The sequence below is a fragment of the Lonchura striata genome, chromosome 2 (genome assembly GCF_050655825.1).
Source record: "Lonchura striata isolate lonStrDom1 chromosome 2, ASM5065582v1, whole genome shotgun sequence".
NCBI classification, from domain to species: Eukaryota; Metazoa; Chordata; class Aves; order Passeriformes; family Estrildidae; genus Lonchura; species Lonchura striata.
This window is the reverse complement of record NC_140704.1, coordinates 74,738,072-74,765,272: the sequence shown is the minus strand read 5'-3', so window position 1 is coordinate 74,765,272 and position 27,201 is coordinate 74,738,072. Positions and strand designations below refer to the sequence as shown.

General features: G+C 40.9%; 1 protein-coding gene and 1 long non-coding RNA gene across 38 annotated transcripts in view; one reads left to right on the top strand and one right to left on the bottom strand.

The window, feature by feature from the left end:
- TNS3 (tensin 3) overlaps positions 1-11,432 on the top strand; it is a 186,414-nt gene extending 174,982 nt beyond the window's left edge. For 36 of the 37 annotated variants that reach the window (XM_085571626.1, XM_085571623.1, XM_085571624.1 and 33 more), the window contains 5 exons: positions 1,347-1,424; positions 5,891-6,059; positions 7,000-7,068; positions 7,173-7,199; positions 8,192-11,432. In XM_085571626.1, the coding sequence (XP_085427752.1) occupies positions 1,347-1,424; positions 5,891-6,059; positions 7,000-7,068; positions 7,173-7,199; positions 8,192-8,336 (488 nt within the window). In that variant the 3' untranslated portion in view covers positions 8,337-11,432. The remainder of the gene's footprint in view (positions 1-1,346; positions 1,425-5,890; positions 6,060-6,999; positions 7,069-7,172; positions 7,200-8,191) is intronic. The other variant, XM_085571620.1, reaches the window with a different exon arrangement.
- Positions 1,454-26,695, bottom strand: LOC146768306 (uncharacterized). Its single transcript, XR_014952773.1, has 2 exons — positions 20,151-26,695; positions 1,454-13,238 (listed from the first exon to the last, which is right to left on the bottom strand). It is a non-coding gene; the product is annotated as an uncharacterized LOC146768306 (long non-coding RNA).
- Between the last annotated feature and the right edge of the window lie 506 nt (positions 26,696-27,201).

Sequence of the window (27,201 nt, the reverse complement as noted above, 5' to 3'; positions counted from 1 at the left end):
ATGAAGAGTAGATGGTACCCTGAGTGCAACACTGGCAGGAAGAGTGTAGCAACTTGCACAGGTTCAAATGTTGTTCAAGTAAATGATCAAAAAGCCTATGTTGCTTCATGGGATTATGATTCTAATTTTGCTTATACCGATTTCATAAACCACTCTAAGACAAAAACAAAATGCTCATGCTTGTACAGTAATTCAGTTGTCTTACATTCTCCCACATGAAGTTAACCCTAGACACATTATTGAAATATTAAATGTTTTTTTGGTTTATGACTTCAAAGACTTTTTTGAACCCTTTAAACTTTTGTCACAGACCATATGTTAATATACAAAAATAGCATTTGACTTATGCAAATACATCAGTGAAACCATTTTAGCACAAAGATATGCTGTGGTTGATGTGACAAGAGATCTCATGCATCTATATGGCAAAACTGTGTGAAGGTTGGCTTGTTCTCTTTATCCCCCCTCACCTAAGATGGAAAACTTACTCTGTTCTTCCAGAGGCATAGGTCTAGAACATTTGCCTTGTCTTGAATAAACATACTAAAGTGAAATTTTATTTTGCTTTTTTTTTTAAATCAAATTTGATAATGCATTTTCAGACGATCTTCTGTAGTTAATGACATGATACAATGCCTGGAGTATTTAAAATGTTCAGAAAACTGTAACTAACCATATGAATAGTGTTACAAACTGTATTATGGCTCTCTTCCTCATTTGATTATATTCAGAGACAGCATGCCTCATGCTAAATGCAGCAGTGAGATCTTATATGCATTTATATAACTGAAATAACATGCTGGTGGACATTTTTCTTACTACATTTAACAGTCAATTGGGAGGAAATGTTCCACTGCTATTTTAATGGTTCAGATGGTTCTTTTTCAACTTAAGAAGAAAGTTTTGTTGTCATCCTCTGCATCAAAATATAATTAATTGATTTCATCATGGTAACACAGTCTTTCTGTATAAATTACTGTAAATTATACAAATCAAATTATATAATTAAAATCACACTAGTCAATATATTTTTGGCTGTAGTGAGAGAATAGAGCTATAAGTATTGTCTTAATATGTAATCATGTGAGTCCCTACAGCATATGCCTGTGTTATGTCTTTTATTGTCAGGAAACAAAAGTTAAGCAGCCTGCTTTCAGTGCTCAAGGCAAAAAAAAATCTGATGCAGCACAAAATGTACATAGATGATTATAATTGCAGATAAAAGGTGGTTTTATGTTTCTGGTCAAGAGTTGTCCAGGAAATGAGATAAGTGTAACAGCTCATAAATGACTGTGACTTTGGTTTGTTGATTTAAGTCCCTACAAGACAATGTTTTCTGTTTGCAGATCCCTTGGAGGAGGTAGCAGAAACTTCCCCACAAACTGCTATAAACTCAGCTGCGGAGCTTCTCAAACAGGGTGCAGGTCTGTTAAACTTTTACCCTTTTATTTGACTGTTACCAAAGTTTGTATCTTACAGGCTGGGAGAAGCTGAAGCTTAGACTGGATTAGAGGATATGTAAAAGTAGCAGCTAAATTTATTGTGCTGGGTAAAAGTGTAAAGGGTATTTTGAAGGTATGTACCAAGTTTCTTATGTTTTCTGCAACCAGGTCCTACATTCTACAACCCTGTGTTTCATTTCCCATCATGTGTCTCATGAGAATATGAGATATATGTAGGTTATTTCAAACATAGCAATTTTTAAGCGGGACATTGCTTTCATAACTGATAAACTTTAAGAGGATCTTCTCAACCTGTGGTTGCAGAGGTTCAAGAAGACCTATGTGTGAGGTCTGCAAAAGCCAACTAAGGAAGGTGTTCAGTTAGGATTAAGTTCTCACCATAGGAGTTAACAATACCACTGCAAAACGCTTACTGTTGCATCAATCTGAAAAAGATATTAAAGAACAGATTTTTTTTTACTTCACTTGGTGCTGCATGTTCTTAAGAAATGTCATGTGTCTTTTCCACTGGATGCTTTTATGGATTCTTACACATAGTGCATCACCCATTCTGGCAAATTGAATTGTGTTACTGCAAGCTTATTTGATGTGTTAAGAGGAACCATGACCAGAGTATGTTCAAATTATGTGATGCTATGCCCTGTTACCATCTGTATGGCTCTAATACTGGGGTGTTTGCAAGGGCTGTATAAAGGTGTGCTCTGCTTCTTATCTGCTTTGTTAGTGTGCAGCTGATCCAGAGAACTAATTAAACAGCCTGTCTGAAGAAGTGTGGTGGCATTCTAACTCACCTTGTTGGATGATGCTCCAAGAACTCCTGCATAATCTTAAAGTTGTACTTGGTAGAAATGCAATCAATGGTGTTACTCTGCTGTACATTGGGCATGTCCAGGGGATCCTGCCCATGTCCTGCAGTGGTGTTTGGTTTTCAGGTTGCTATGCATTCTCCTCAGAAGCCACCCAACTAGTGACATTAGAGCACAGGAATACACTACATTTGCCACTTTCTTTTGAGTTTAGCCTACCCCTGGATCCACAAGTGAGTGTTGTGGCAAAGCATGTGTTGATAAGAATGCTGCCTCATTGCCCTTATGCATTTTTAGAGCACTTCTGAAGGGGCAGTTGTCAAACTAGCCAGCTCTGGAGAGAGTGATGCTCCTTGCTTCTGCTATAATTTGCTTTGACTTCAAAACTTCAAAGAAAAAGAAAGAAGTATTTCTTCAGCTGGGGCGGTAGTCAGATAAGTCTTTATGGGAGCTGTTGTATCATGGATCACTTAGGGTACTTAGTACATTTGATTTTAACCTGTTTTGATGATTTTGTTGATTTTAAACAAGGATTTGGAACCCAAATAGATAAATTAGCTATGAGAGGTTCTCAGAGGTTGTTGTTTGTTTGGGGTTTTTTTTGTTTTGGTTTTTTTTTTATTTTTTTGCCTTGATACATCAGGGGTCCCTTTCCAGTCACAGAAGCATTCAAGTTGTGGAATTCAACACTGAAGTGCAGATCCAAACCATGTAAATTGAATCCTTTCAGAGAAACTTTAAAGCACATACACTTTCTCCTTGCCCTTCTATACCCACACTTCTCTCTCTCCACAAGCAAAAAAATGATTATTTTTGTATAGCTCCATGAAAAACCTGATGAGCATTTTCAGGTTCTAAGTGCTGAAGCTGACTAGAAATCCTTTGCTTCTTAGACATTGACAATTGAAGTCTGGAAACCATACAGATAAGAGGCTTTTCCTTAAAATATACCTTGCTTTTTTAATCTTCCTGTTCAGCAACAAAATTTTCTGCTCAAATAAATTACAGTTCTTAATTCTCTTTACGCTGATACAGTCAAGAAACTAAGCATTCTGAACAAAGGACATTCCCAGTCTGAAAGCAGCATTGTTAAGCTGTTGCTGGTGGCACAGATGTGCTCCAAAATGTCACCTGTGAAAGACAAAGGCAGCAACATTGCAGCTGCATTGAACAAAAGGTCTTCTTTTTGTTGTAGCTTGGAGCATGGTCTCTCCAGCATTACTGTTCTCAATATCTTGTCCAGCCATGCATGATGTTCTTTAATAACAAATCTTTCTGTGTTTCTCATTATCTCTCCTCTCCTTTTTAAGCTGACATGTTTTCACTTTGCAACACTTTCATAAAAGTTTCCATTTATTATCTTCTGTGCTACAGAGGCAAAGGATACCCTGTATTAGGTAACTGCTGTTTGAACTATCACTTTGAGGGCAATTGTTGTGTTTTTTTCCCTTAAATTGATGTTTATTCAGTGTTTGTTCATTTCCTTTTTCCCTAACCTCCTCCCCTCCCCAGTTGTCAATCTTCCCAAGCTCTTCCCTCTCCTTCTCCTCTCCAAGCTGTCAATCGTCCCTTTCCCTGCCCCTTTCCCTAGAACATTCCCTGTAACTCCTTCCAGTCCCCTCCTCTTCTACCAGAGTGTTCCCTGTCCATTTAGTTATTCTCAACACCTTGTTGGTTACTTTATGTTATTTCACCCCCCTATTTCCCTGATATGTTTATGATATGTCAGTCCTGCCTTAGATTGCTCCCCAGCTCTACCCTCATTGGTTATTGTTCCTACACATCTCCTCCTGAGTTCCTGTATAAAACCTTTGTTTGCCCTCCCAAGCTGGTCTTGGGGCTCCATTATCTTCACTGAATAAATCCACCTTGCTACACCCCAAGCCCTGTGTCGCCTCCATCTGTCCCTGTGCCGACAACTGGGATTGCAGAGCTTGCAGGGAGATGGCCACACCTGTCTTCCCTCACCGCCCAGCATGGAACCGCTCAGAGCATCCCGACAGGACACAACACAACAGGCAATCTAGATAAAATGCTTGGAAATTTTATTTAGAAACAAAACCTGAAAACAGTCTGTCGACAGCAATGCACTATGTGACAGAAGAGGAAGGGACTCTGATGTGTGTGGCTGTAAAAGAAGGGAAACTTCCTGTTCTGGGGAAAGACCCACAGGATAGTGCTTTAGATCTGTAGTGACCATACGTAGTAATGAGGCAAGAAGAAGAGAGCTTATGGTTTGGAGGGTTCATTACAGTTTTAGGTTGTTACTCATCATCTTTAGACTTCTCTGCATGAGTTTAATTGATTCAAGCAAAAATTATGGCAATTTTCACAGCAATGCAAAAATGTATTTTTTAAATTTTAGACTTGCAAATCAAATAAATGAATTCTCAGGATCCCTTCCTCCACTGATGGACTCCAGAGCTTGAAGTTACTGAGCTGATCATTATGCTGGAGTCAAACATAGGCTTATGCACTTTTAAACTGTATGATTATTTGGTTGTCTTGAAAGTGACAGTGTCTAGCTGTATAATTTTATGTAGATAGTCATAGGAGAAATCTTAATACAGGTTACAGAATAACTAAATAAAAAGATAAATTGTTAGATTTAATTTAATCTTTGCTTTCATAGTAATGTTGGCAAACCAAATGAAACTGCTAAACAGATGAAATGTAACCATGGTAATTTGTATGTGTCAACTGACAGAATTGTAAATTTTGTCCTGGATACCTACACAAGTGTTTTTACCAAACACATCTCTTGGTGCTAGTGTTTAGCTATGAATGTGTATAATCATTCTTGCTTGTTCTTAATTTGTTTGTAAATTTGACTTTGTACCACAGTTCTATAGTAAACATGAATCATTCTGTTATTTCCATTTAATAGTTCATACTTTAGATGGCACTGTACTATGTAGTATTATACAGTAGTACAGTACTACTATATAATGCTATATAATATTAATACATATTTTTGTAGTGTTCACTGCAAATTTGATACAAAACTGTGTAAAAAAAAGTAACTGTTTGGTAACCTTAGAAACCAGTGCACATCTATTTTATAGAGATATTTCAGAAGCTGCTAATATCTCTGGAAGAGGAATAGTACTTTTAGAAGTAAATGTATGCTGAAATAAAGAAAAGGCCTAAAAATGTATGTCAGTAATTTTTATCAGTATGGAAATTGTTTTACTTGCTCTAAAATCATTAAATGTACAGAACACTATTAATGAGAATTAATGAGAAATGAGCTTTGAAATAATCCTCAGTTATTTTTGGTGTGAAAACAGTCTTGTCTTGACAATCAAGTGAATGGTTTCCTTTGAATATCGTTTAAATTTGAAACTGTAGATCATGTGAACATATGCTGCAAATGTGTATTTTCTTACTGGCTGATGTATTTGAACTTAAAAGCAAAATATCCCCATTCTTTCAGGAATGCCTTTGCTCCAGTACTACCTACATGTGTACTCTCTGGTGTTGTCTTGTACATATTTTAATTTCAGGATATCTATGGGTAACAGATAAATATAGTCATTGGCTTTGATATAAAAGTGTTAAAACCAAAGGGAGACTAAAAGGTCTATGACCTCTCAAAATCTTTTCCCTCTTTCATTACAGCTTGTAACGTTTGGTACCTGAATTCAGTAGAGATGGAGTCCCTCACAGGATACCAGGCAGTACAGAAAGCCTTCAGCCTGACGCTGATGCAAGATCCATCTCCTATCTCAACCACTGTCCATTTCAAGGTTTCTGCTCAAGGAATCACACTGACAGATAATCAGAGAAAGTAAGCAAATAAAGATGGGAAGGGAATATCTGGCCTTGTCCTTGTCAGGTGTTGGCCGCTGTTGATTTGGCATTCCTAGTGACATTTTGCAATCTCCGTCTCAGAGGATACCAAGACTATAGGAATGATGGTGACTGTGTTAAGATGGCTGTAGTACAGGAAAATACATTTTTAAGTTGTGGACTTTATTTCCACCTGGTGTATTTTACCTTTGGAAGGTCATTTTGATATGATATTTTTTGTTATTTCTTAGGAAAGTAATGGCTTTGCTAGCATTTAATATTGAACCTATTCTGTGAAATAATTTTATCTTCATGATGTCTTTCGCCAGTATCACTGAACAGACCTGACTTAAGCAAATTATGTATATCTCCAGGATCTGAAACAGGGTTTTGGATAGCCTGTAAAAAACTATGACAAAAGGTTAACTTATATTTACTTTGTTCTAAGTGCTAATTAGGCTACCACAAACTTTTCAAATTCAAAAAATTGCAAAAACAAAGGAAGGACAACAGGAATTCATTGTAGGTTAAAAAAAAAGTGCCAGATTTCTTAATTCCATGGGGTTTGCAATCATTTGTAGCAGATCAGAGAACCTTTACCTTAATTGTAATGCCTAGGAATATTTTGAAACGTAATATGATCAAATTATTCATAAGTTCCACAGGGTTGTCTGTCTCACTAAAATAGTATCTAAATGGCCAGTTTTTCATACTCCTAGCTCTTAGGTTGAGAATCAGTTTTCCTTTAGTTCAAAAAACTTCATGTTAGTCTTTCAAATGTATTTATTGGGTTGAAACAGTTCAGGTAGATTTCAAAGTCACTCAAAGATAGCAAAAAATATTGTATTAAATTAAATACAATTTATTTTTCAGATTATTGTTTAGAATTGTAAGCATCTGTACTGTTTCTGAAATTTGTTTTCTTTCTTCCTATCCAGACTCTTTTTTCGGCGACATTATTCAGTCAACACTGTTATTTTCTGTGCTTTGGATCCACAGGACAGAAAGTAAGTATGACAAGCAGCATTTTTAATATGTTATTATTACAAACTAACTAAAACGAATATTTTTATTTCTCCATTCTATGTTTACTGCTTTCTTAATGGACAAGGTGGTTGAAAGATGGCCTTTCTGCAAAGTAAGTAGCATCTCTTTTAACTGAATGTTTTAGGAATATCAAAGTGATCAGTTTCTTGGTGTTCTAAATTACTTCTGTCTGAGATGTGGAAGGGAAGGCGTCTGTTCAGAGACAAAAGCCTCTCCACCCTCTGTAATTGGTTACTTCATCTACATCTCTGCAAATTTGGGCCTAATTATGTGATGAGTGGGGGTGGGAAGTCTGGAGCCAGAGCTAGCATTGTTTATTTAGATTTCGAGTCTGTGATTTGACTGTGGTTTCAGGCATCGGAGATGTTTGTTCTCTCAGTTTTGTGTTCCACCTGTCCAGTAAGACTTGACATAAGCTTTTCTCACTTAGACTCATAGCTTTAAAAAAAATCTGTCTCCTGGTACATAGATGAAAACACTCCTACTAATATTAGTGTGTGGCATAAATACATTATTACCTTTGGATTGCAGATTGTTTTCTGTTGAAGGCAAACATTGTTGTCACCCTTTAATCAAAATAAATAACTTAGGCTCAGCACTTGTTTCTGGAAAAGAGCAGAAATAGATGGCTTAAATCCTTTTTCCAATATTCTGTCCACTGAGATGTGTGCTCCTCAAAATCCTCTCTTTGGGCAATCCCTGACACACCACACCACATGCCCCCCCAAACTAGGTAGAGAACAGCAGTATTGAATCAGATTATATCTGTTATATAGAGATATATATATTCTGAGATATATATCAGAAATACATCTCCAGGGTTAGCAGCATGTCTCTGAGAGCAAACAGTACAGGATGCCATATGGACAGAGTAGAAGGAGGGGGACAGTCTGCTTCCCTGATTCTGTCATGAGCTGGCTGGTCCATATGGACTATTGTGTTTAGCACCACATGGAAACTTGTCCATCAGAACAGAGAAGTCTGCTATGTGTGCTTGGTTTCTGCATTATCTTTTCTGTTTTATGAAGTGAGGCAATGCCTATCTGTCATTTCTCTGACATACTTTGATTGCTGCCCTTGCAGAGTGTTTGGGTTCATTGCCAGGAAGCAAGGCAGTGCCACAGACAACGTATGCCACCTCTTTGCAGAGCATGATCCAGAACAACCTGCCAGTGCCATTGTAAACTTTGTATCAAAGGTCATGATTGGATCCCAGAAGAAGATCTGATGCCTTTCCATCCTTGATTCAGAATTCATCGCTGACTTCACGGAAGGAAATCACTCGGAGAGGGAGAAAGGCTATTCAGCAACGTCTGAATATTGTCATTCCCAATAAGGAAAGCAGAGAATGATCTGTGTATTGTGTTTGTGAGAGCTCAGGCTTTTATTTCAAGATGCTTCACAAAGCACTATTTCTTTATTTTTATATCAGAGGACAAAACAAAAGAAGCTGGGTGCCACAGTAAACCACATAGCCTTTACATGAAGCATAAATGAAGAACTTTTCTCCTGATGGGTTTCTAGTGTATCTTCATATGCTGTTTCTCATAGTTTATTGGAGCAGAAATACTTAGTAGATTGTGCTACTTTTTTGTTCGGGAAGTGTTTTGTAAAACCTCAGCAAAGGCACTTGCCATGGTTGCATCAATGGTAGTTATAGGCATTGCAAACATGCTTTTAGGAGAATGATCATCTGAGGAAAATTTGCTCTTCCCTATGTTTTTGTGATCAGTGATGATAACTGAATGGAGAAAGGGGAAGATGTATGTGAAGAGAAGTTTTGTGCAAGTTGTTTCCTGGTAAGAAAGGAGTGGCAGTGTGGAATATTCAAGAAGATTGCTCTGTATTTAGTGTTAAGAAGGCTGAGCTGGTTTAGTTTGAAACTTTTTCAATAGAGCAGAAGTGGCAGAACAAAAAGAGGTGTGAAAATCTGCTCTATTATTAAGGGGGTTTTTGTATTTTTTTTAATACAGATAACTAAGCAGGGGAGATTAAGCATTTTGGTAATTACCGGATAAAAATTAGGAAAAAGCAAAGAGGAAGATTGTATAATTTATGCATTTTTACCAGTGACAGATTATTTATAGTGGATCTCAGATCTTGGTATATCAGAGAGGTAATTCTTAAACTAGACCACTGTTAAGCTTTACCTTCAGCACTATTTTGTGTACGTAAATGTGTGTGTAGCTTGTGCCTTGGTAGAGGCAATAGTTGGATATTTTGTCTTTTGTCTTACAGTGACAAGACACTTCCCATTTTCTGCCTCTGCAATACTGTTTTATTCCCCTACATTTATTTTTATTCCCCTATATTTATGGATTCTTCTACCCCATTATTTTGCTGGAGTTTTGAGGATTATTTTACCTTTTTTTCTTTTCATCTATAGGAACTATATTTGATTTGTTATTCCTATATTTGATTTGTTATTCCTTGTTATTCTGAAAGTGAATGGAATTTATTTTGTTACTTCATCCCATTTCTTGAGAGCATTTATGTCATGATTTCTACATCCATCACACTTGTACATATCTCTTTATCTTTCTTAACACATTGATATTTGAAATGCATAAGAAAGTGCTATTTAGCTTTATAGAGAATCGATGCAGTAGGTTACAGTGGAAGCCTGAACAAGGAGAGTAAGCCACTGAGATCTCCTGTGTAGTTCCCATTCACTCAAAAAGAGCAGTACTAGACCCCTGTATGAGAACTGATGGTTATATTGCAAGTTCAGTGTGGCAAGTGCTGAAAAAATTCATTGCTTCTATTTCTTTCATGTGTAGCTGTCAATATCATGTTAATAACCTGAGGAATAAAATAACATCCTGTATTTCGCATGTTGATAGATGAGCCACTTCATTCACATGTGGATTTTAATCCTTCTATCCACCAGTTTGAACTACATTTGTCCTGTATAAAATATGTGTTTTTATTTTAACAGCTCTCCTTGTATTTCCTGAAGTATTAGGACCGTGTTAAACCTTACTCAGTGACCATGGCTGAAGTGTTTACAAATTATTTGTGTAACTACAATTTTGTGCAAATAACTTTATGTTTTTTAAGAGGAAAGTGGTGAGGAAGAGAGAGAAGAAATATTTGAAGTTTATTGTATTTGGACCAGTAGGCATTGGATATCTGTAGAACGGTGAAGCAATCCAAAGTGTGGCATTTAATAGCTACCATTGAAGCAACAAAGGCAAGTACCTCTGATTAGTAACATATAATCCTGTTCTTTTGACACAGAAGTATACTACTTAAACAGTGTTTATGTACCATCCAAAAAAAAATAAAAAATGCAGTTCGTATATCTAGGAGCTTTGCTCCTTTTATAAAATGTGAGAACAAGTTTTCTTTTAAGATTCTTTTGGTGTACAAAGATTCCAGTTGCCTAATCTCATCACCCTGTTGGAGCCCACAGAAATTCTTCAGCTGATACCTCAAGTAGATTTAAGTCTCAATTAGATTTTGATCTGATGTGTTGTAAAAACTGAAATGAGGAGGATTTTTTTAAACTATATTTTTTCACTTATGTAGATAATAAATTCTAGTGTGTCTTCTTAGACACTAAGTGGTGGCCTTAGGGCTGAAAATAAAATATTTTTTTTCCCCGTGTATTGTAATTTCCATTCACAACCTTATTTTTTATTCCTTGTGCTTGAATTCAAAAGCATGAGGGATTGCATGCTGACACTCCTGGTGGTATTTTCTGGGAGTTTAGCTCTACTTGCTAAGTGGGAAAAAATAAGTTACCTTGTTTCTAAGGGAGATTTTCTATTTTGCATTCCTTTGGATGGTATATTGCCATGTGCATTTGCTGTTTAATTAATTAAAAAATTGACAAAGCAAGATAGTTCAGTATGTACCATTATATAGTCTGTAGAAAAATATTCATGCAACTTACATGTTCATAGCAAATACAAGACTAATATTTATATAGCACTTTTTAAAAAGATTTTTGGTAGATGTATGTATACAATTTCATAACTAATGGCAGCAAGTTGGCACATAATATTTAGCCAGACTCCTGCTAATGTGGTTCGTAAATACACTATTATAATCATACAGTGTTAAACTACAAAAATTCTGAAAGCCACGTTTGTAATTAATGGTTTCACTGTATCCAATACTGTCATTAAATATTTAATGTTTCTTTCTTAGTTTTTCCTACTAGTGAAAATTTTTACTTTTTTCTTGAAACTGTAAAGAAGCCTCTAAATGTCTTCATTATACAAATGAATGTTCTATAAATGCTTTGTATAGTCATTTTCTCTGCTCTTCAGATACCATGTCTTTCAGATTATAATAAAATTATGAATGTGAAATTCCACCACACAGTGTCACAGGGCAGTCTGTTCTGAATGAAGTTACCGTCTGGCATTTGAAATCAGCTAATAAGCAAAACCTTCTTCATTAATTAATAATAATTTGCATGCTGCAGTTTAGTTATAAGAAATATTTGAGATTTCTTTCAAGGACTTCAGATGATCTTGTATTAGTGGTTCAAGTCAGTTGAAGCATATGATTTTCCTAGTTAATTTGTGGTTATAATGGTATAAAAGTATCTATTGCTTGCATTGCATATTTCAGTGTAAGAAGGAAGAATATGATACCATCCTCTGACATATTGTAACCATTTAACTTCCCCTCCACTGACCTTATGCTGGAAAACCTTCCAGAGGGGGCTGAGAAAACCTTCCAGAGGGGCCTGAGAAGTTTAACCCCTGGCTGAAACAAGTACAAAATCAGTACATCAGACAGACAGTGAAGGTTATACATGCTTTATCAGGGTTATTTCTGAGGCTGATAAACTCTGGTAGGTCATGTTTATGCCTTTTCTGTGTCTTGGTTTGAAAAGACAGGTGTCTGCTGAGGAAGGCAGGAGCCTCCTCTGAAATGGAAAACGTTAAACACCCTCCCTTCAAATTGTTATAGTTTTGAAATTAAGGGGCTCTCAGGTAAAGATATGGGAGCAGGAATAACAGTTCCTTATTAGGGAAGAAAATAAAAATAAAATAAACAGTGCAATAATACAAAACAATACTGACAGAGTCAGAATATGACCTGACACCCTGTTGGTCAGGGTGTTGGTAGCAGTCCAGTTGAATGTCTGCAGTCCTCCTACAGTGGCAGGTGTGGTTCTGTTGAAGCAGTGATCCTGTAGAATGGCGTAGTTTTCCTCTGAAAATCCTGTGGTGGTGTAGATAGGCCTGATCTTTTTCTGGGAATCCAGTGGACAAGAAAGCTGCTCCTCTGGGAATCCAGTAGAAAAGGCTGCCTGTGGTGTTCCAAATCTCAGATTATATCCAGGTAGGAATGCTTGGCTCATCCCTCTGGGCAGAGCACCTCACAATAGGATGATGTAATTTTATCCGTGAGTCTCAAAGGCCCATTAGCAGAAGTTATCTCCCTGGAGGGAGGATTGGTTGTGGAAGAGATGAAGAAAAACAGAAGATAACTGCTCCCACCACTAACGGATGATAATAGAACACACACCCCCACCCACATCTTGCAACCCAGGACAGTGAGGCATACACTGGCAGGAATTTTTCATTCAGTGTGCTTGGCTGTCATTCATCAGTACAGGTGATTGCGAAGTTTATGCATGGTTGTAAAGTGGGATTTATCCATTAAAAGTGTTGGTCTTTTATTAGAATAGATTAAAATGTGGAACAGATGACAAGGATGCAATAGTGAAATGATTTTCTGTGTCGAGTGCAGTCTCTCCTGTTAAACTCTTGTCCTTGAACCTGGATGCCTTTGTGTATGTGTGCTGCTGTTGGATGCCTTTTAAGGCTGCTCTGGAGTCTCTTCGCTCTAGTGGAAGAATATCTGCTTTTAGGATTCATCCTAGATATTTTCACAATGTTTATATGCAGTTGTTCTTATTAGCAGTGTTCCTCATAGCATCAGTAACTGTTCTCCCGTTGAGATATTTATAGCAGGAAATCTGCTTCCCCTTGTGTTCCTCAGTCTTCTTTTGGCAAGGCTAAACAATTCAGCACTCTGTATAAAAGGGGCAGAAGCTGCTGCCTTGTAATTTTTTGTGTGTTTGTATTCGAAAACTCTTGGAACAAGAAAACTTGACCCACAAGATAGGCAGGGTAAATCCCTCATCTGTTTCTGCTGTTGATGCCTAGAATAAAGGTAACAGTAGTGTAAACTGTATCAAGCAGTGTGGAAAAAGGAAATAAATTACAAAGGCAAATAGCTGAAGAAGTTTTTTAAAACCAAAGTCAGAAACAGGAAGCTTGCAGGAGACCTAGCATATCTGGCAAACTACCAAGAGGGTAAAGGGGAGCTTTTTAGAGAATTAAAAGATATTGCTGAATAACTGAGAAAAGATTTGCATCATATATCACAAGGGATCTCAAACCAGAACCCTTTTTTTGGAGACATTTAGTGTTTCACAATGTACAAATGTTTGGACCAGTTTTAATGTTATATTATTTGCATAATCACAGGGTGGTTGAGGGTGGAAGGGGCCTGAGGAGATAATCTAGTCCAGCTCTGTTGTTTAAAGAGGGACATCTAGAGCCATTTGCCCAAACAGCTTAAATTCACCAAAGCTAGCATCTCCAGTCTCCCTGGTCAATTGGTGGTAATTCTTAGTCACCTTCACAGTGTTTCTTAATATTCAGAGGTAATCTCCAGAGTTTCAGTTTGTACAAATCACCTCTTGTCCTGTTAAGGAGCACCACTGCAAAGAGCCTTGCACCCACTATAAATACAGTGTGTATTTATACACACTGATGAGCTCCCCCTGAGCCTTCTTTGCCAGGCTGCACAGCTTCCACAGCCTCAGTTTTGTGTCATCGACAAACTTACTGAGGATACATTCTGCCTGATCATCCATCCAGATCATTGATTAACATGGTATAAAGGATCCGACCCAGTATAGAGCCCTGGGGTAGAGCACTAGTTACTGGCCTCCAACTAAATCTTGCACTGCTCCATCAGCAGTGTTAGTACCCAGCTATATAGGCAGTTTTCAGTTGTCTTTATTGTCTGCCCATCTAGCTACATCAACAGCTTGTTTATGAGGGTGTTATCCCATACAAGTGTCAAAGGCCACACTGAAGACCAGGAAGACAGTATCTATTCGTTTTCCCTTGAGCTAAGCCAGTCATTTCATCACAGAAGGTTGATCAGCTATGACTTCCCCTTAGTGAAGCCACGCTGACCCCATAGAGGTGGACAGAGGGCTGGAGTATTTCCCCTATGAAGACAGGCTGAGTGACTTTGGATGGTTTAGCTTTAATAAAGTGAAGGTTCCAGGGAGACCACAGCCTTCCAGTATTTAAAGAAGGCTTACAGCAAAGATGAGGAAAGATTCTTTATCAGGTAGTGTAACGATCGAATGATGGGTAGCAGAGTAATGGCTTTAAACAGAAAGTTTAGAAGAGGAAATTCTTTGAGTCAAAGGATGGTGGGGTGCTGGAACAGGTTGTCCAGAGAAGTGGTGGATGCCCTATCCCTGCAAGTGTTCAAGGCCAGATTGGATTGGGCTTTAAGAACCTGATCTAGTGGAAGGTCTTCCTGCCCTTGTAAAGATATTTAGAGATCTTCTCCAACCCAAAACCATTCTATGATCTATGGTTCTGTGGCCCACAGACAGGGGGTACTTTGCTTTGTGAAGATTCCTTCTCTATGTATACATTTTGGCAGTGTTTTATGGAAGGTGATCTGAGTTGCAGCTAATTACTGGTGCCTTTACAGTAAGATAAGCAGTGTTTGCAAATGGTTTCACCTCAAATTTCTGCATGACCTTTTAAAAAAATTAAGTCTTTAAAATCATTAAAATACATTTTCATAATTGTAAAAATCTCCCAATGTTTTTGGTAGCATTATTTGAAAAGTTGTTTAAAAAGCAGAACTAGCTTTTTATGTAACAATTACTTACTTCATGTTACATACTGTCCTCAAATTTCATTGTACATATCTACAACTATTTGTATCCACTTTAATTAAATTTGACTTTTAGATTTTTTTCTGTTGCCACTTATATTATATACAAGTCACAATTTGTTTGTAAAGCAGATGGCAAGTATGAAAGTAAATACAGGAAAAACTACCTTGGATGAAATATTCTATGGATGGGGCATCAAAATGAGGAATTGAATTGGCCCAGGAGACCTGTACACTTGTGTTTACTTTAGTAGATTAATCCAGCTTTAAAAATAAACAGGACTATGTTGATTGAAGTGGTCGTTTCAAGCCTTTCTGTTTGCAAGCTAATGTGAAACTCCCACTAAAGCACATGGTAACCCCTAATACCTAGGGTATGTGAGTGATGAGAGGAGGCCCTCAGATTTCAGCAGGAAGCTTCACAGGACACAGATTTCTCCCTGCATATGAAAATAGTTAAAATGCATTTGTATAACTTAATTCTACCATAAACTTGGAGTCAAATTCTCATGTAAAAGCATGTTTTGCCCCAGCTGACAAAAAGACAACCCCTAAAAGTAACTACTAGATGAAATAATTTTCCTTGTTGGAGCACTCAAACAACTTCTAAACACTTCAGTCTCTTTTCATAACAACTACCTGGTACCAGGTATTTCAAATAGCACTTAAAAGTCTGTTAAAGTTCTTTATGAGGAAATGTGGCTTAACATGTGTCAGTAAATTCTGTCACAAGGCAGTTAAGAAAAAATCCCTAACGGTGGTATTGATCATGTAGTGGCATAACTACAGTATATGGTATATGCATGCTCTGAAACCTGTATGTAAATTTGTTCCTGTCAAATATATATTTGATCGCATGCCAATTGAAGAACATCCAGGTTTTTTTCTGTATTACTTCTTACATGGGACTCATCCATACGTGTTTCTCAGCAGAAATGGAATAAAAATTGTTTGAATCTCTTCAGTGGTAATATTTAGTCACCCTTCACTGTAACTTAAAACTTTTGTGCCTGATTTTGTTAGATTAAAGTGGTGAATAGCTGAGAATTTTGCTTGCTCGTACCTCTGATACATTTGTTTAGTGTAGAATACTTCCATGCCTAAATCTTAGTCCAGTTCTTTGAGTGATATACAGTCTGAGTATACATTTTCCTGTGTGCACTGTTACACAATGTATTGGTATTGCATGGCCTGGTTTTTGGTAGCAGGGAGTCCACGGAGGTGGCTTCTATGAGAAGCTGCTAGAAGCTTCCACCATGTCTGGCAGAGCCAATCCCTGATGCCTCTGAAGATGGACATGCTGCTGGCCAAAGCTGGGCCAATTAGAAAGGTTGGTAATGTCTCTGTGATAACATATTTAAGAAGAAAATCAAAACAAAGTGAAGGCACAGTATTTTCTAGCCTATAAAACTTAGATTGAAGTTACAAAGAGCTTATATAGCTTGAGTTATATCTATATAACCTGGTATGTCTATATAACCTGATATCAATATAACCTAAATAATAACTTTTTATATATCTGTATAATCTGATATATATGTAACCTGAATCATAACTTTTATACCTATATAACCTGATATAAATAACTTTTTATACAAAGTAATGGCTAGTATATAGTTAACTAGTTGCTTAATGCTGAAGAGACCAAATAAGAAGAAAAAACTTACCAGGTGTATAACTTTAGAGATAGATAAATATAGTGCTAATGAAAAATTGGCAAATACAAAGCCAGTTAGCCACAAAAAGAATTTAAGCTGGCTAATACTGTCAGACCGAGCAACACCATAGCTGTGATGCTTCGAAGACAAAGTTGAAAAGTTCATATTCAAACAAGACTTTGGAAGCCTTCATCAAAGACCCTGACGACCCCTGAATTGGGGAGATGCAAGTGCAGTGCAAAAGAACTAATAACCATGAGATCATAAAATGTAAATTAGTTCTGGCATGTACATGATAATGTAAGTACATAGTGATGCTAAGCAGTACTTACTGTATAGATATACCACAGTGTGGAGGCCTATGAGCCTATTAGGGAAGCTTCTAGGGTATTTCCTTGGAAGAATTTACTAGAGGCTTCAAGAATATCCACTCAGGGTGAGTCAAAAGGGGCTTCTCCCATGATGGCCTGTAAGCATTATGTTAATATGCCCTTTCCTCATAGGTCACTGCCCTTTGCCCTGCCCTTGTACTACCCCTGTGCCCCCAAATGATTGGCTCCTGACCCCATACTTAACACAGGGCCCTGCAATGTTTGCCAGTCTTTGTCCCTGGAATCCTTCAGCGTGACTCTACAATAAACCTTACTGGAATTCTATACAGAGACCCTTTCTGTCTTTCTTTGCTTACCTATCTGTGGTGTGTGTGAGTGTGGATTGAGTGACTGACTGTACTTGCCGAGTGGCTTTCTCAGAAGACACTTCGGGAAGGTAGCAGCTACCACCATCTGTATTACCACGCTGCTACACCGCAGCACTTGACAAAGGTGGGCAAGTTAGGCAAAGCCATCCCACTCACCACCACTGCTGCAGTAAACAAATACCTGCTCTATAGAGCAGGGTACTAGGGATTTATTTCCAGCCTATCTTTCAGGCATCACAGAAGAGGAGGCGGTTGAAAACATGTGAGGAAAAACAACATGGCAACACCAAAGGTCAATGGAAAAGGAAGGGGAGAAGGTGCTTGAGGTATTGGAGCCAAGACACCTCTGCAAGCTGTGGTGATTGATGACCATGGTGAGGCAGCTGTCCCTTGCCACCCATGGGGATCCACAGGGGATGCAGAGATCCACCTGCATCCCATGGGGGAGGTGCTCATGCTGGAATGGGTGGATGCGTGGAGGAGGCTGTGGTCCAGTGGGAGACCTAGTAGAAAGAGGAGGCCCTGGCTTCCAGGCTGGAGCAGCCTGTCCTTGGAGGACTGCACCCTGTGGAAGAGTGACCCACATGCAGCAGTTTTGGGAGAACGGTTTGTGAGGTTGGACCAATGCTGGAGGACTGTCTCCCATGGGAGAGATCCCACAGTCTTACAGGAGAAGGATTTCTCTCCCTGAGCAGTGGAAGAAGATCTGGGGTGATGAACTGACAAAAACCCCCATGCCTGTGAACATTAATACTATGGTAAATTTGTGAATTGTGATTTCTGAGGTGGGTGAAATTGTAGGGGTGTGTATCAAAAAAATAATTACTTTAATCTATTCCTCCTATATTTAATTGCAGTAACAGAGGTTGACTTGGTATCTCTGGACATGTTGCTCTGTTTGTAAATGTTTGTATTCCAGAGCTGGCTCTTCTGTCCTTAAACCTGTGTGCTCTTACAGCCACGTAGAATCTTGCCCACTATTGTCAAGGTCCTTTTGGCAGTACTGAGAAAGGAAGAGCACCATTCCTAGAGAGAAAGATTAGCAGTATCGTATGATGTGAAAAAAACATAAAAACTTGAGCCTTGGAAAAAAGGAGGCTGCAGAACTAGATCTAGGGTTTTTGGAAAGTGGGATATTGTGAACAGGGAGAGTAAGTGGGAATTTAATTCTTTTTCTTAACACTTATTTCTACTCTAGTTAAAATTTAGGTAGTTGAGTGTGGTATTCACATACCCTCTGAACAGAGAGAGACTTTGCTTTCTCAGAATTTATCCTGAGAACTGCTGTGAGAGAAGCAGAGAAGAGAGAATCAAAACAATTCTTATCTCATTCACTGCTCCTGTGTTTGTGCCCATGTGAAATGTGGTATGGAGATGGTTTACCCAGGGTGATTGCTTGATTGGATTCTGGTGATGGTGTTTGGATTCATTGACCAATTGGATCCATGTGTGTGTCAGGACTCTCAGGAGAGAGTCACAGGTTTTCCAGTTAGTTAGTGACAGTTCTTATTAGTGTAATATAATAAATATTGTTATAGTATAATAAAGTAATTAATTAGCTTTCTGAAATAATTGGAGTCCTGCCCATCATTCTTCCCACAGGTCGGACAGCGCATTTTACTGTAAGTGGTGACTTTGGACATTTGCTGTAGCCTAGACTGAAGAACCAGGACCCTGATGGTTCAGGTGGAGTTCGCAGCCAAGGCTGAACATGAGAGTTCTGCTGAACCCTCTTGGAAGGTGCATCTGGAGACCCTTTAAGGAGTCATGGGATGAGAGACACTGCTGGGACCCTCGCTTGGACCCTGCGGAGCCCTGAGCAGCCTGCTTGCAACTGGACCCCGCCTGCTTTCCTTGGAGATGTACTGATGACCTTTCCCAGGTCTCCCTAGAGAGGAGACCGGTCTCTCTCTTCTGACTGTGTTTTGGCCCGGTTTTCCCCTGGGGTGGGGAAAGCTCTCCCGACAATAGCACTGTCCCTGACCTGGGGTGGACTTGACTTTGTGAAGAGATGTCTGCAGATTTGAGCACTTGATATTCCTGGGGAGAATGACTCACTTTGGAACTGTGGAGGCTTCTGGTTCATGACTACAGGGTTTCTGTGTTGACCAAAGCACTCTACAACTTTTTTGAATGGGCAAGAGGTTACGGCTTATCCATGGGCATGGATTCCTCCCAGGATCCCTGGGCCTGGGACACCCTGGATGTTTACCTTTTGGGGGAGTTTGACTGAACTGGGAAAATCCACTGACAACTGCCAAGCTGGGTGCTGCTTTTCAGATTTGTGAGGGGGAAGGACACCCCTTTGAAAAGTGTATTCGACTCAGCCGGCACGTCGTCTCAGACGTGGAGGATCGCCTTGCCCCGCGAGGGTGCCCACCAGCCCCCCTGGCACCGTCGGCAGGGGAGAGATCTGTTCAAGGACAGTCTCCTCTGGTTTCTCCCCCCATCACGGGACAGGGGGGCACGCTTTTCTCATGGCACAGCCAGAGCATTTTCCTTGTGCTTCCCTGGAGCATGCACAAGAGGGACCGAAGCCTTCAGCGGCTCCCTTTTCTCGATCAGTAATTGTTTCGAGTGGATCTGTGGTGCCTTCTGCCCACTTGCCTTCACCAGCGGAGGAGGGACCACCGCGTCCTCCTTCACCCCACCCCGGGACCGAGAGAAGCTGCCGCAGCATTTTCTCATGCGCTGCGGCCCCGCCGCCCACTCAGGCGGTGGCGGCCCCGCCTCTCACGCCATCTGTCATAGCTCCGACCACGGCGCCTCTGGCTCCACCCACCGTGCCTGTGGAGAATCTAGAAGCGGTTTTGCTCTGCGCCCCGCCGCTTCCTCCTCCTCCTCCTCCTCCTCCTCCTGTAGCATGTGGATCAGCGCTGCCACTGCATTCTCCTCCTCCTCCTGTGCGGCAGGAGGTGTGGAGCTGCTCCTGCTGCCTCCATCTGCCCCGGCTCCAAGCCGTGACACTGAGAAGGATCCCCAGCCCGCCTTGCCGCTCCCGCCTGCCCCACCCCCACTGATTCCATCGGGTCGCCCGGCAACGCGGGCAGCGGCAGCAAGGCGCACCAGCAGCCTGGCTCTGAGCAGGGTGTGCCCCCACGGCTGGGCGCCAGCCCAATTCATGCTGTGAAATCTGAAGATGCCTCTGGGGACAACGCCTCCCCTGCCGTGCTTTGGAGCATCCCGTGTGTCCCGCTCCCTTTCGCTGAGCGGGAGGGACGGGGCCCCGAGAAGCTGTGGCTTGGTCCATGGCTGGGTGGGGCAGAGGGAGGGCGAAATGCCAGGGGAATTGCTGAGGCACTGGCAGCATGGTGGGGTTGAGCAGTGAGAAAAAACATTAGAAAGGGTCACCCATCTGTTGTTGGCTGTGCCGGGGACCCCAGGTTCTGGAGCCTCAAGTGACACCAGTGAGAAGATGGCGGGAGCGACTGAGCCGAATGAATCTTGGCAGAGGGGCTGGGCTCCTCGCCCCACCAATGGGTTTGGGTCCCTTGGTCCGCCCACCCGGACCGGGTCCTCCGCCCCGCTCAGTGCCCCAGGGTCCTAAGACCTGCTGCTGCTGGCCTTCTTGGGGAAAACAAAAAAACGTGGAAAGAGCTACCAGCTCAAAGTACTGGAAAATCACGAGTCAGCCGGCCCAAGTGGTTGAATTGGAGGCTGTGGCCATGGCATTCCAGAGATTTCTCAGTAGTGCTTGATAGTTAGATAATATCACGTCTGATGGATTTCTAATAGTTTTAGTGACTTTCTTCAGCTGCTCTCTGTTTCAGGATGAAGAAGAACCTTCAAGGATGTCGAAGATCAACATCTCCATTCAATGGGCCTTCTGAAACTTGGCTGTTTGGACTTGAAACAATGAACATTCTTTGCATTGTTGTTTGGGTTTCTTATACTGTAAACCTTGTTTTAGTGATATGCTAGAGGTAGATACAGGTAAAGAATCTCCCTGATCATTCTACATCAGCATCTGATTGAGGTTCTGATTGACAACCAGCAAATTGCTAAGAGCACCTCTCGAGCTGTGTTTGTTCTCTGTTTGCAGGGCCCAACAGAAAAATTGCAAACACAGCTCCTTTTTTTTTTTATTATAGTAAATAGGGGGAGATATGGTATTCACATACTGAACAGAGAGCTTTCTCCAGATGTCTCCTGAGAACTGCTGTGAGAGAAGCAGAGAAAAGAGAAAACAATTCTTATCTCATTCACTGCTCCTGTGTTTGTGCCCATGTGAAATGTGGTATGGAGATGGTTTACCCAGGGTGATTGCTTGATTGGATTCTGGTGATGCTGTTTGGATTCATTGACCAACTGGATCCATGTGTGTGTCAGGACTCTCAGGAGAGAGTCACAGGTTTTCCAGTTAGTTAGTGACAGTTCTTATTAGTGTAATATAGTTATAGTATAATATTGTATAGTATAATATTGTATAATAAAGTAATTAATTAGCTTTCTGAAATAATTGGAGTCCTGCACATAATTCTTCCCCATCGGGGATCATTGTGATTACTACAGTTGAGACTTTAATTTGCCTTACATTTAGATTTGCATAAGGGCAGTGATATAGGAAAAAAATTGAAAAGTGGAAGATCTAGACAAAACCAGGTCATTTAGGGAAATGTGAAATTTTTTTCCTGTTAAAAAAAAAAAAAATGTTGGCCTTGAGAAATGAAAAATTGCAAAGAATATTCAAGAAATCAGGAAAGATGTCCCAAAGACATCTTTGTGGTTGCTTTGTGGTTTTGGGGGTTCTTGGGTGCTGGACCTCCAGAAGTTCTTCAGGGTTAGAAACATGCTTGTTTTTAAAACGTAGAGCTCAGCTTCTCATGTAATTATCAATCTCTGAGACCTTTATACAAGGCAAAGTGCAGTGAAAAAAATGCAATAGAAATCCTGATTTTTTTTTTTTTTTGCATTTTTGTCTCTTCCTGATCTGACCTCTTGCCAGCTGATGGAATGATGTAGACACAAAGCTGTAGTGATGCAGCTCACAGTAGCACAGCTCTATGCAGGTTTCCTGAGCAGCTGTCTGGGAGCTGTTACTGTGTTTTTTTACTTCTTGGTTTGTACCTGTTTGCAATGGACACAGGAGCAGCACAATGGGTAGCAACAGTTTCAGGAGAAGGGACACAGATCAAGAAGGCAGAGCTTGTCTGAATGAAGGTTGTTCCCCCAGCAGATCCTGGACCTGCTGATGGGCATTGGCAATACAAGCAGTGACAGCCCCACATAGCTGCTCTCTCACTCTCCTTCAGTGGAATGGGGAAGAGATTTGGAAGAGTGAAAGTGGGGAAACTCATGGGTCGAGTTGATAAAAGACAGGTTAGTAGGTAAAGCAATAGCTGCATGAACAAGCAAAGCTAAACAAGGAATTGGTTCAGTATTTCACATGGTAGGGCTGTTCTTCAGACAAATTGTGCAGCTGTGGGATGAGTGGGTTCATGGTGCACTGGGTGAAGATCTGGTTGAAGGACAGAGCACAAGGGTTGCAGTGAACAGGGCCACATCTGGCTGGTGACTGGTCACCAGGGGTGTTCCTCAGGGCTCCATTCTAGGGCTGGATCTGTTCAATATATTTCTCAGTGATCTGGATGCAGGCTTGAATGCACCATTAACAAGTTTGCTGATGATTCCAAACTGGGAGGTGCTGCTGGTGCTCCTGAGAGACAAGATGGCTTGCAAAGGGATCTGGGTAACTTCGACTATTGGACAGTGATTAAGGGGATTGAATTTAACAAGTCTAAATGCACCTAGGATGGAGTAGCACTTGGCACAAGTCTAAAATGGGTGAGGAGTGGCTGGAGAGCTGCCTTGCAGGAATGTGGCTAGGATTGCTGATTGGCAGCAGGCTCAATATCATGCAGCAGTGTGAGCCTGGACAGCCCAGAGGGCAAACCAAGTCATGGCATGCATCAAACACAGTCAGTCCAAAGAGGTGATTATCCTGCTGTATTCACTGTTGGCACAGCCTCGCAATGGGATATTGTGTGAGACCCACCATGTAAAAAGAATGTGAAGGTTGTTGAATACATTGGGAGGAGGGCAACAAAGCTGGGGAAGAGACTGGCAGGTATTTTCTCCGAGGAGCAGCTAAGGACACTGGGCTTATGTAGTTCAGAGGGAAGGAAGCTCAAGGGTGACTAGAGTGCTCTCTGCAGCTTCCTTAGGAGGGGTAGTGGAGATGTGTGGTGGCTAACAGCTGGGCTGGAGGCCTCACAGAGATAACCCTAATTATATAACTCAACCAGTCTGGACCATTAGGGAACCAGTTTAGGCTGTTAGGGACAGAGATAGCTATTGGCCATTAAGTGGGGTGGTAACAAAATTCAGCCAGTGGGGACCAACCGCATGGCCTTTCTAAAACTATATAAAAGGAACTCAATAAAAGTTGGCTGTTGTGGCATGAACCTCAAGTTGTGTTGATTTGTGTTGCTGGTCCATCTTGACTGCGACAAGTGGTGATACCCAATGTGATCGGTAATAGCCAGGCTGTGGGGATAGTGGCAGAGATGGAACCCCAGTGGAGAAGAGCAGCCAGGAAGAGCTGCCAGCAGTGGGGTTTGCTGCAAAGGTCCGGACTGTGTAAATACAAAAAGCCAATGGGGACATAGGGACACAAGTTTCCACTGAAGAAAATACAATGGTATCAGTATGGACCCTCTTTTTATGCAAATGGGAGATAAAATATGTATATGAACAGATTCTACAAGCCTTGCTGTCGTGGTGTGAGAGCCATAGACTGGACACAACCAATAAAAATTTTTTAATGACCTGTTGTCTGGTGCTGGACACTTCAAAACAGATGAGAGCTGCAGTTGAGGCACCATGGGCCCTGCCTGCAGGAACATCCAGCAGGTATGGAGAGCGGGGTGGAGCGCCAGGCAGAGTGAATGCCATCTCAAGCATGCAAGTGGAGAGGAAGGGCAAGAAGCCAAGTAGGGAGTGACTGTTATCCAAGCTCCCTGTCCCTGTGGTGCTGCCTTGCCATGCCACCGGAGATCCCATGCCACCACCACTATTGGCAACATCTGCATCGCATGCAGGTTCACCCATGCTGCAACTGCCCAAACTGCCAGCAGCATCGGCAGAATCTGCATCATGCTTGGGTTTGCCCATGCTACAAGTGCCTGAGCCACCACTGTCAGCATTGAACAGGCGCACATGACACAGTGGTCTTGCCCATTTCATGGCCGCCAGAGCCATACAAATCTTGTTTTACATCCCATGTCACTGTCAGTCCACTCAGCACACCCCTGCCTGCAGCTGATTGGGTAGCCCAGCCACTGCTTGGCACACCCATTTACAGCTTCGATGTGCAGGTGGAACTCAGAAATCAAGCGACACTCAGCACTAGAAGGGCTGGTGCGGAGCCGTGGCCACCCAAACCTGGAAGCACCGGCAGGAGGTTGCCAGCAGCTGGAACCACGGAACACTGCATTCTGCCGTGTCCTTGGTTGGGGCTTGAGAAGCTTGGGAGACACCATGGCAGACAGCGCCACTGTCATGTCCTGAGTGGCTGGAGGACCCTACTGGCTGCGAGGGGCCCTGGGGACCAGTGGACCAAAGCTACATGCCGCCGAGAGCCACCTTGGAGCAGGCGATGAGTCACATCGACTAGCAACCACCGTCTACAGCCAGAGCCCAATACAGTGTTCTGAACCAACCACAGCTGTACCAAGGATTATCATCCTGGAGGGGCCCAAAGCAGCCATCCCCACCCTGGGACTGGGGAACAGGGCATGGACTAGGTAGCCATAGGGAGCTGTGGGTGGCACCTTTCTGACTGCTGCAGCCTGCCGTGGCCCTCTTGCCTGTGGTGCTGTGGGTGCCTGATGCATAGATGTCCTGGTTTGTAAGATAAGCTTGTGCAGAGGAAAACCGGCCCAACTGCCACCAGATCTTCAGAGAAAACGATACCCTTCTAAAGATCACCACTTCAGCTGCAATTCATCATCCACTGCAAGAGGAGCAGCTGTCATTTCAACCGGACTGCTACCAACACCCCGAATCCTCAGGTTGTGGACTTTATCACTAGTTTTGTTTGCACCAATTGCATTTGCCTTTTTAAATTGTTATCTAGTTTTCTCCTAGTTAAGAATTGTTACTCCCATTCCCATATCTTTGCCTGAGAGCCTTTTAATTTAAAAATCTTGGTAATTCGGAGGGAGGGGGTTTACCTTCTCCATTGCACAGGAGGCTTTTGCCCTCCTTCACAGACTCCTGTCTTGTCAAACCAAGACAATAGAGCAGACCCAAACTTATTTACCAAGTTGAGATGCATTGAGGAAGGCTCCTTTGGTGAGGTCTTCCAAAGAATTGATAATCAAACATGACAAGGCAAATGATTACCACAGAAATTCTTAGCCAGGAAGTTTCCAGTAGAAAGACACAACAACAACCAACAGCTTGCTAAATTTTGAAACGTCTGGCATTATGGAATTTAAGGACCATATCCGTGAGTTGTTAAATATTATTGATGTTTGCCAAGTCTTTTTTGATATTGCTGTAAATTTGAATGCACAAAAACTACTTAGATGTGATTATGGCACAACTCTAATGCAAGTCTGCTTTATTAAATGTGAAATTATCTTGCAGCGTTTAACTATGCACAGGAATGACTTCTGGAGATTCTGGTGTTTAATTCTGCTAACTAGTTTTAATATTTACCGACTTAAAAATAAGCTAAAGGTTTTTAAGGGTACCTTTTTGGAATTGGTGTAAGATCATGTCAGCTACAGATTCCAGAGAGGGATGTTGTTAAGTGTACTGATGATGCATTTGCAAAATTTAATAATACTTGACAAAATTGAAATCAAAATCTGAATGTCACCTTGTCTCTTAAGTGTGTGTTTTTACTAAGCTTTAAACTTAATGCCTGGCACACATAGGGATCCAACCATAACATATTATTTGATGTTAGTTGTGTACATTCCTTTGATTTTTTTTTTTTTTTGGTAAGTTATTTATGTTTAGAAACTTTTCCTGTGTATATTAATAGAGGTTTGTTTTTAAGATATGTTAGGGAAAACCTCCCATCCAAGGTGTTGGCTCTGGCCAAGCCATGGCCCTGGCTGGCAGTGGAAGTATGCCATCAAGCCCAGGAGGGTCTTTCCAAGTCCTTGCTAGGAAAAGGGGCTCCCCAGCTATGGCAGACCCTGGGTGATGGTAAACATTTAGACAGTTGTAGGCATTTTTGTGCAGTGGTGTTTATTATTTTGTTGAATGTATTGTTTTACTGTTCATAATTGGATAGGTGTGTGTTGTCCTGAACATCCATCTGAATTTAATAGGTTGAGTTATGCTGATTGAATTATTAAGACTGAGAACAGAAGTGGGTACTGATAACCGGAATACATCTAAGTGGCACTATATATGTATGTATATATATGTGTATATATGTATATAAGTATGTATTATGATTGACTAGTGCTTACCAGGTCAGGGCCTTCACAAATATTGAAACCTTTTAAATGACTCTATTTAAAAAACTATTGAACTCCAGCCTGACAGCCAGCATTCATCTTGGGTGTAAGTTTAAGGCTTCTTAAAAGATTATCCAAAGATACCATAATTCACTGAATTTTTGATCAGTGAGGCTGACTGTGGATACTGAGAATCTGGTGAGAGAAAGAGTCAGTTAAACTTTCCCAGACATACTTCTGGGAAGTTTTGAGAAAGCTCAAAGTATTAAAACAATCCTGCAGCTGGTGTTTTGAACCTGTTGTTTACTTGTAAGAGGTGCAAGAAGGGTGTTGTTCCTAATTAGCCAATGGTGTGAAGGGTGTTGATTAAGGATCAATCAGGTCCACCTTTATCGTAACTGTCTATAAAAAGAA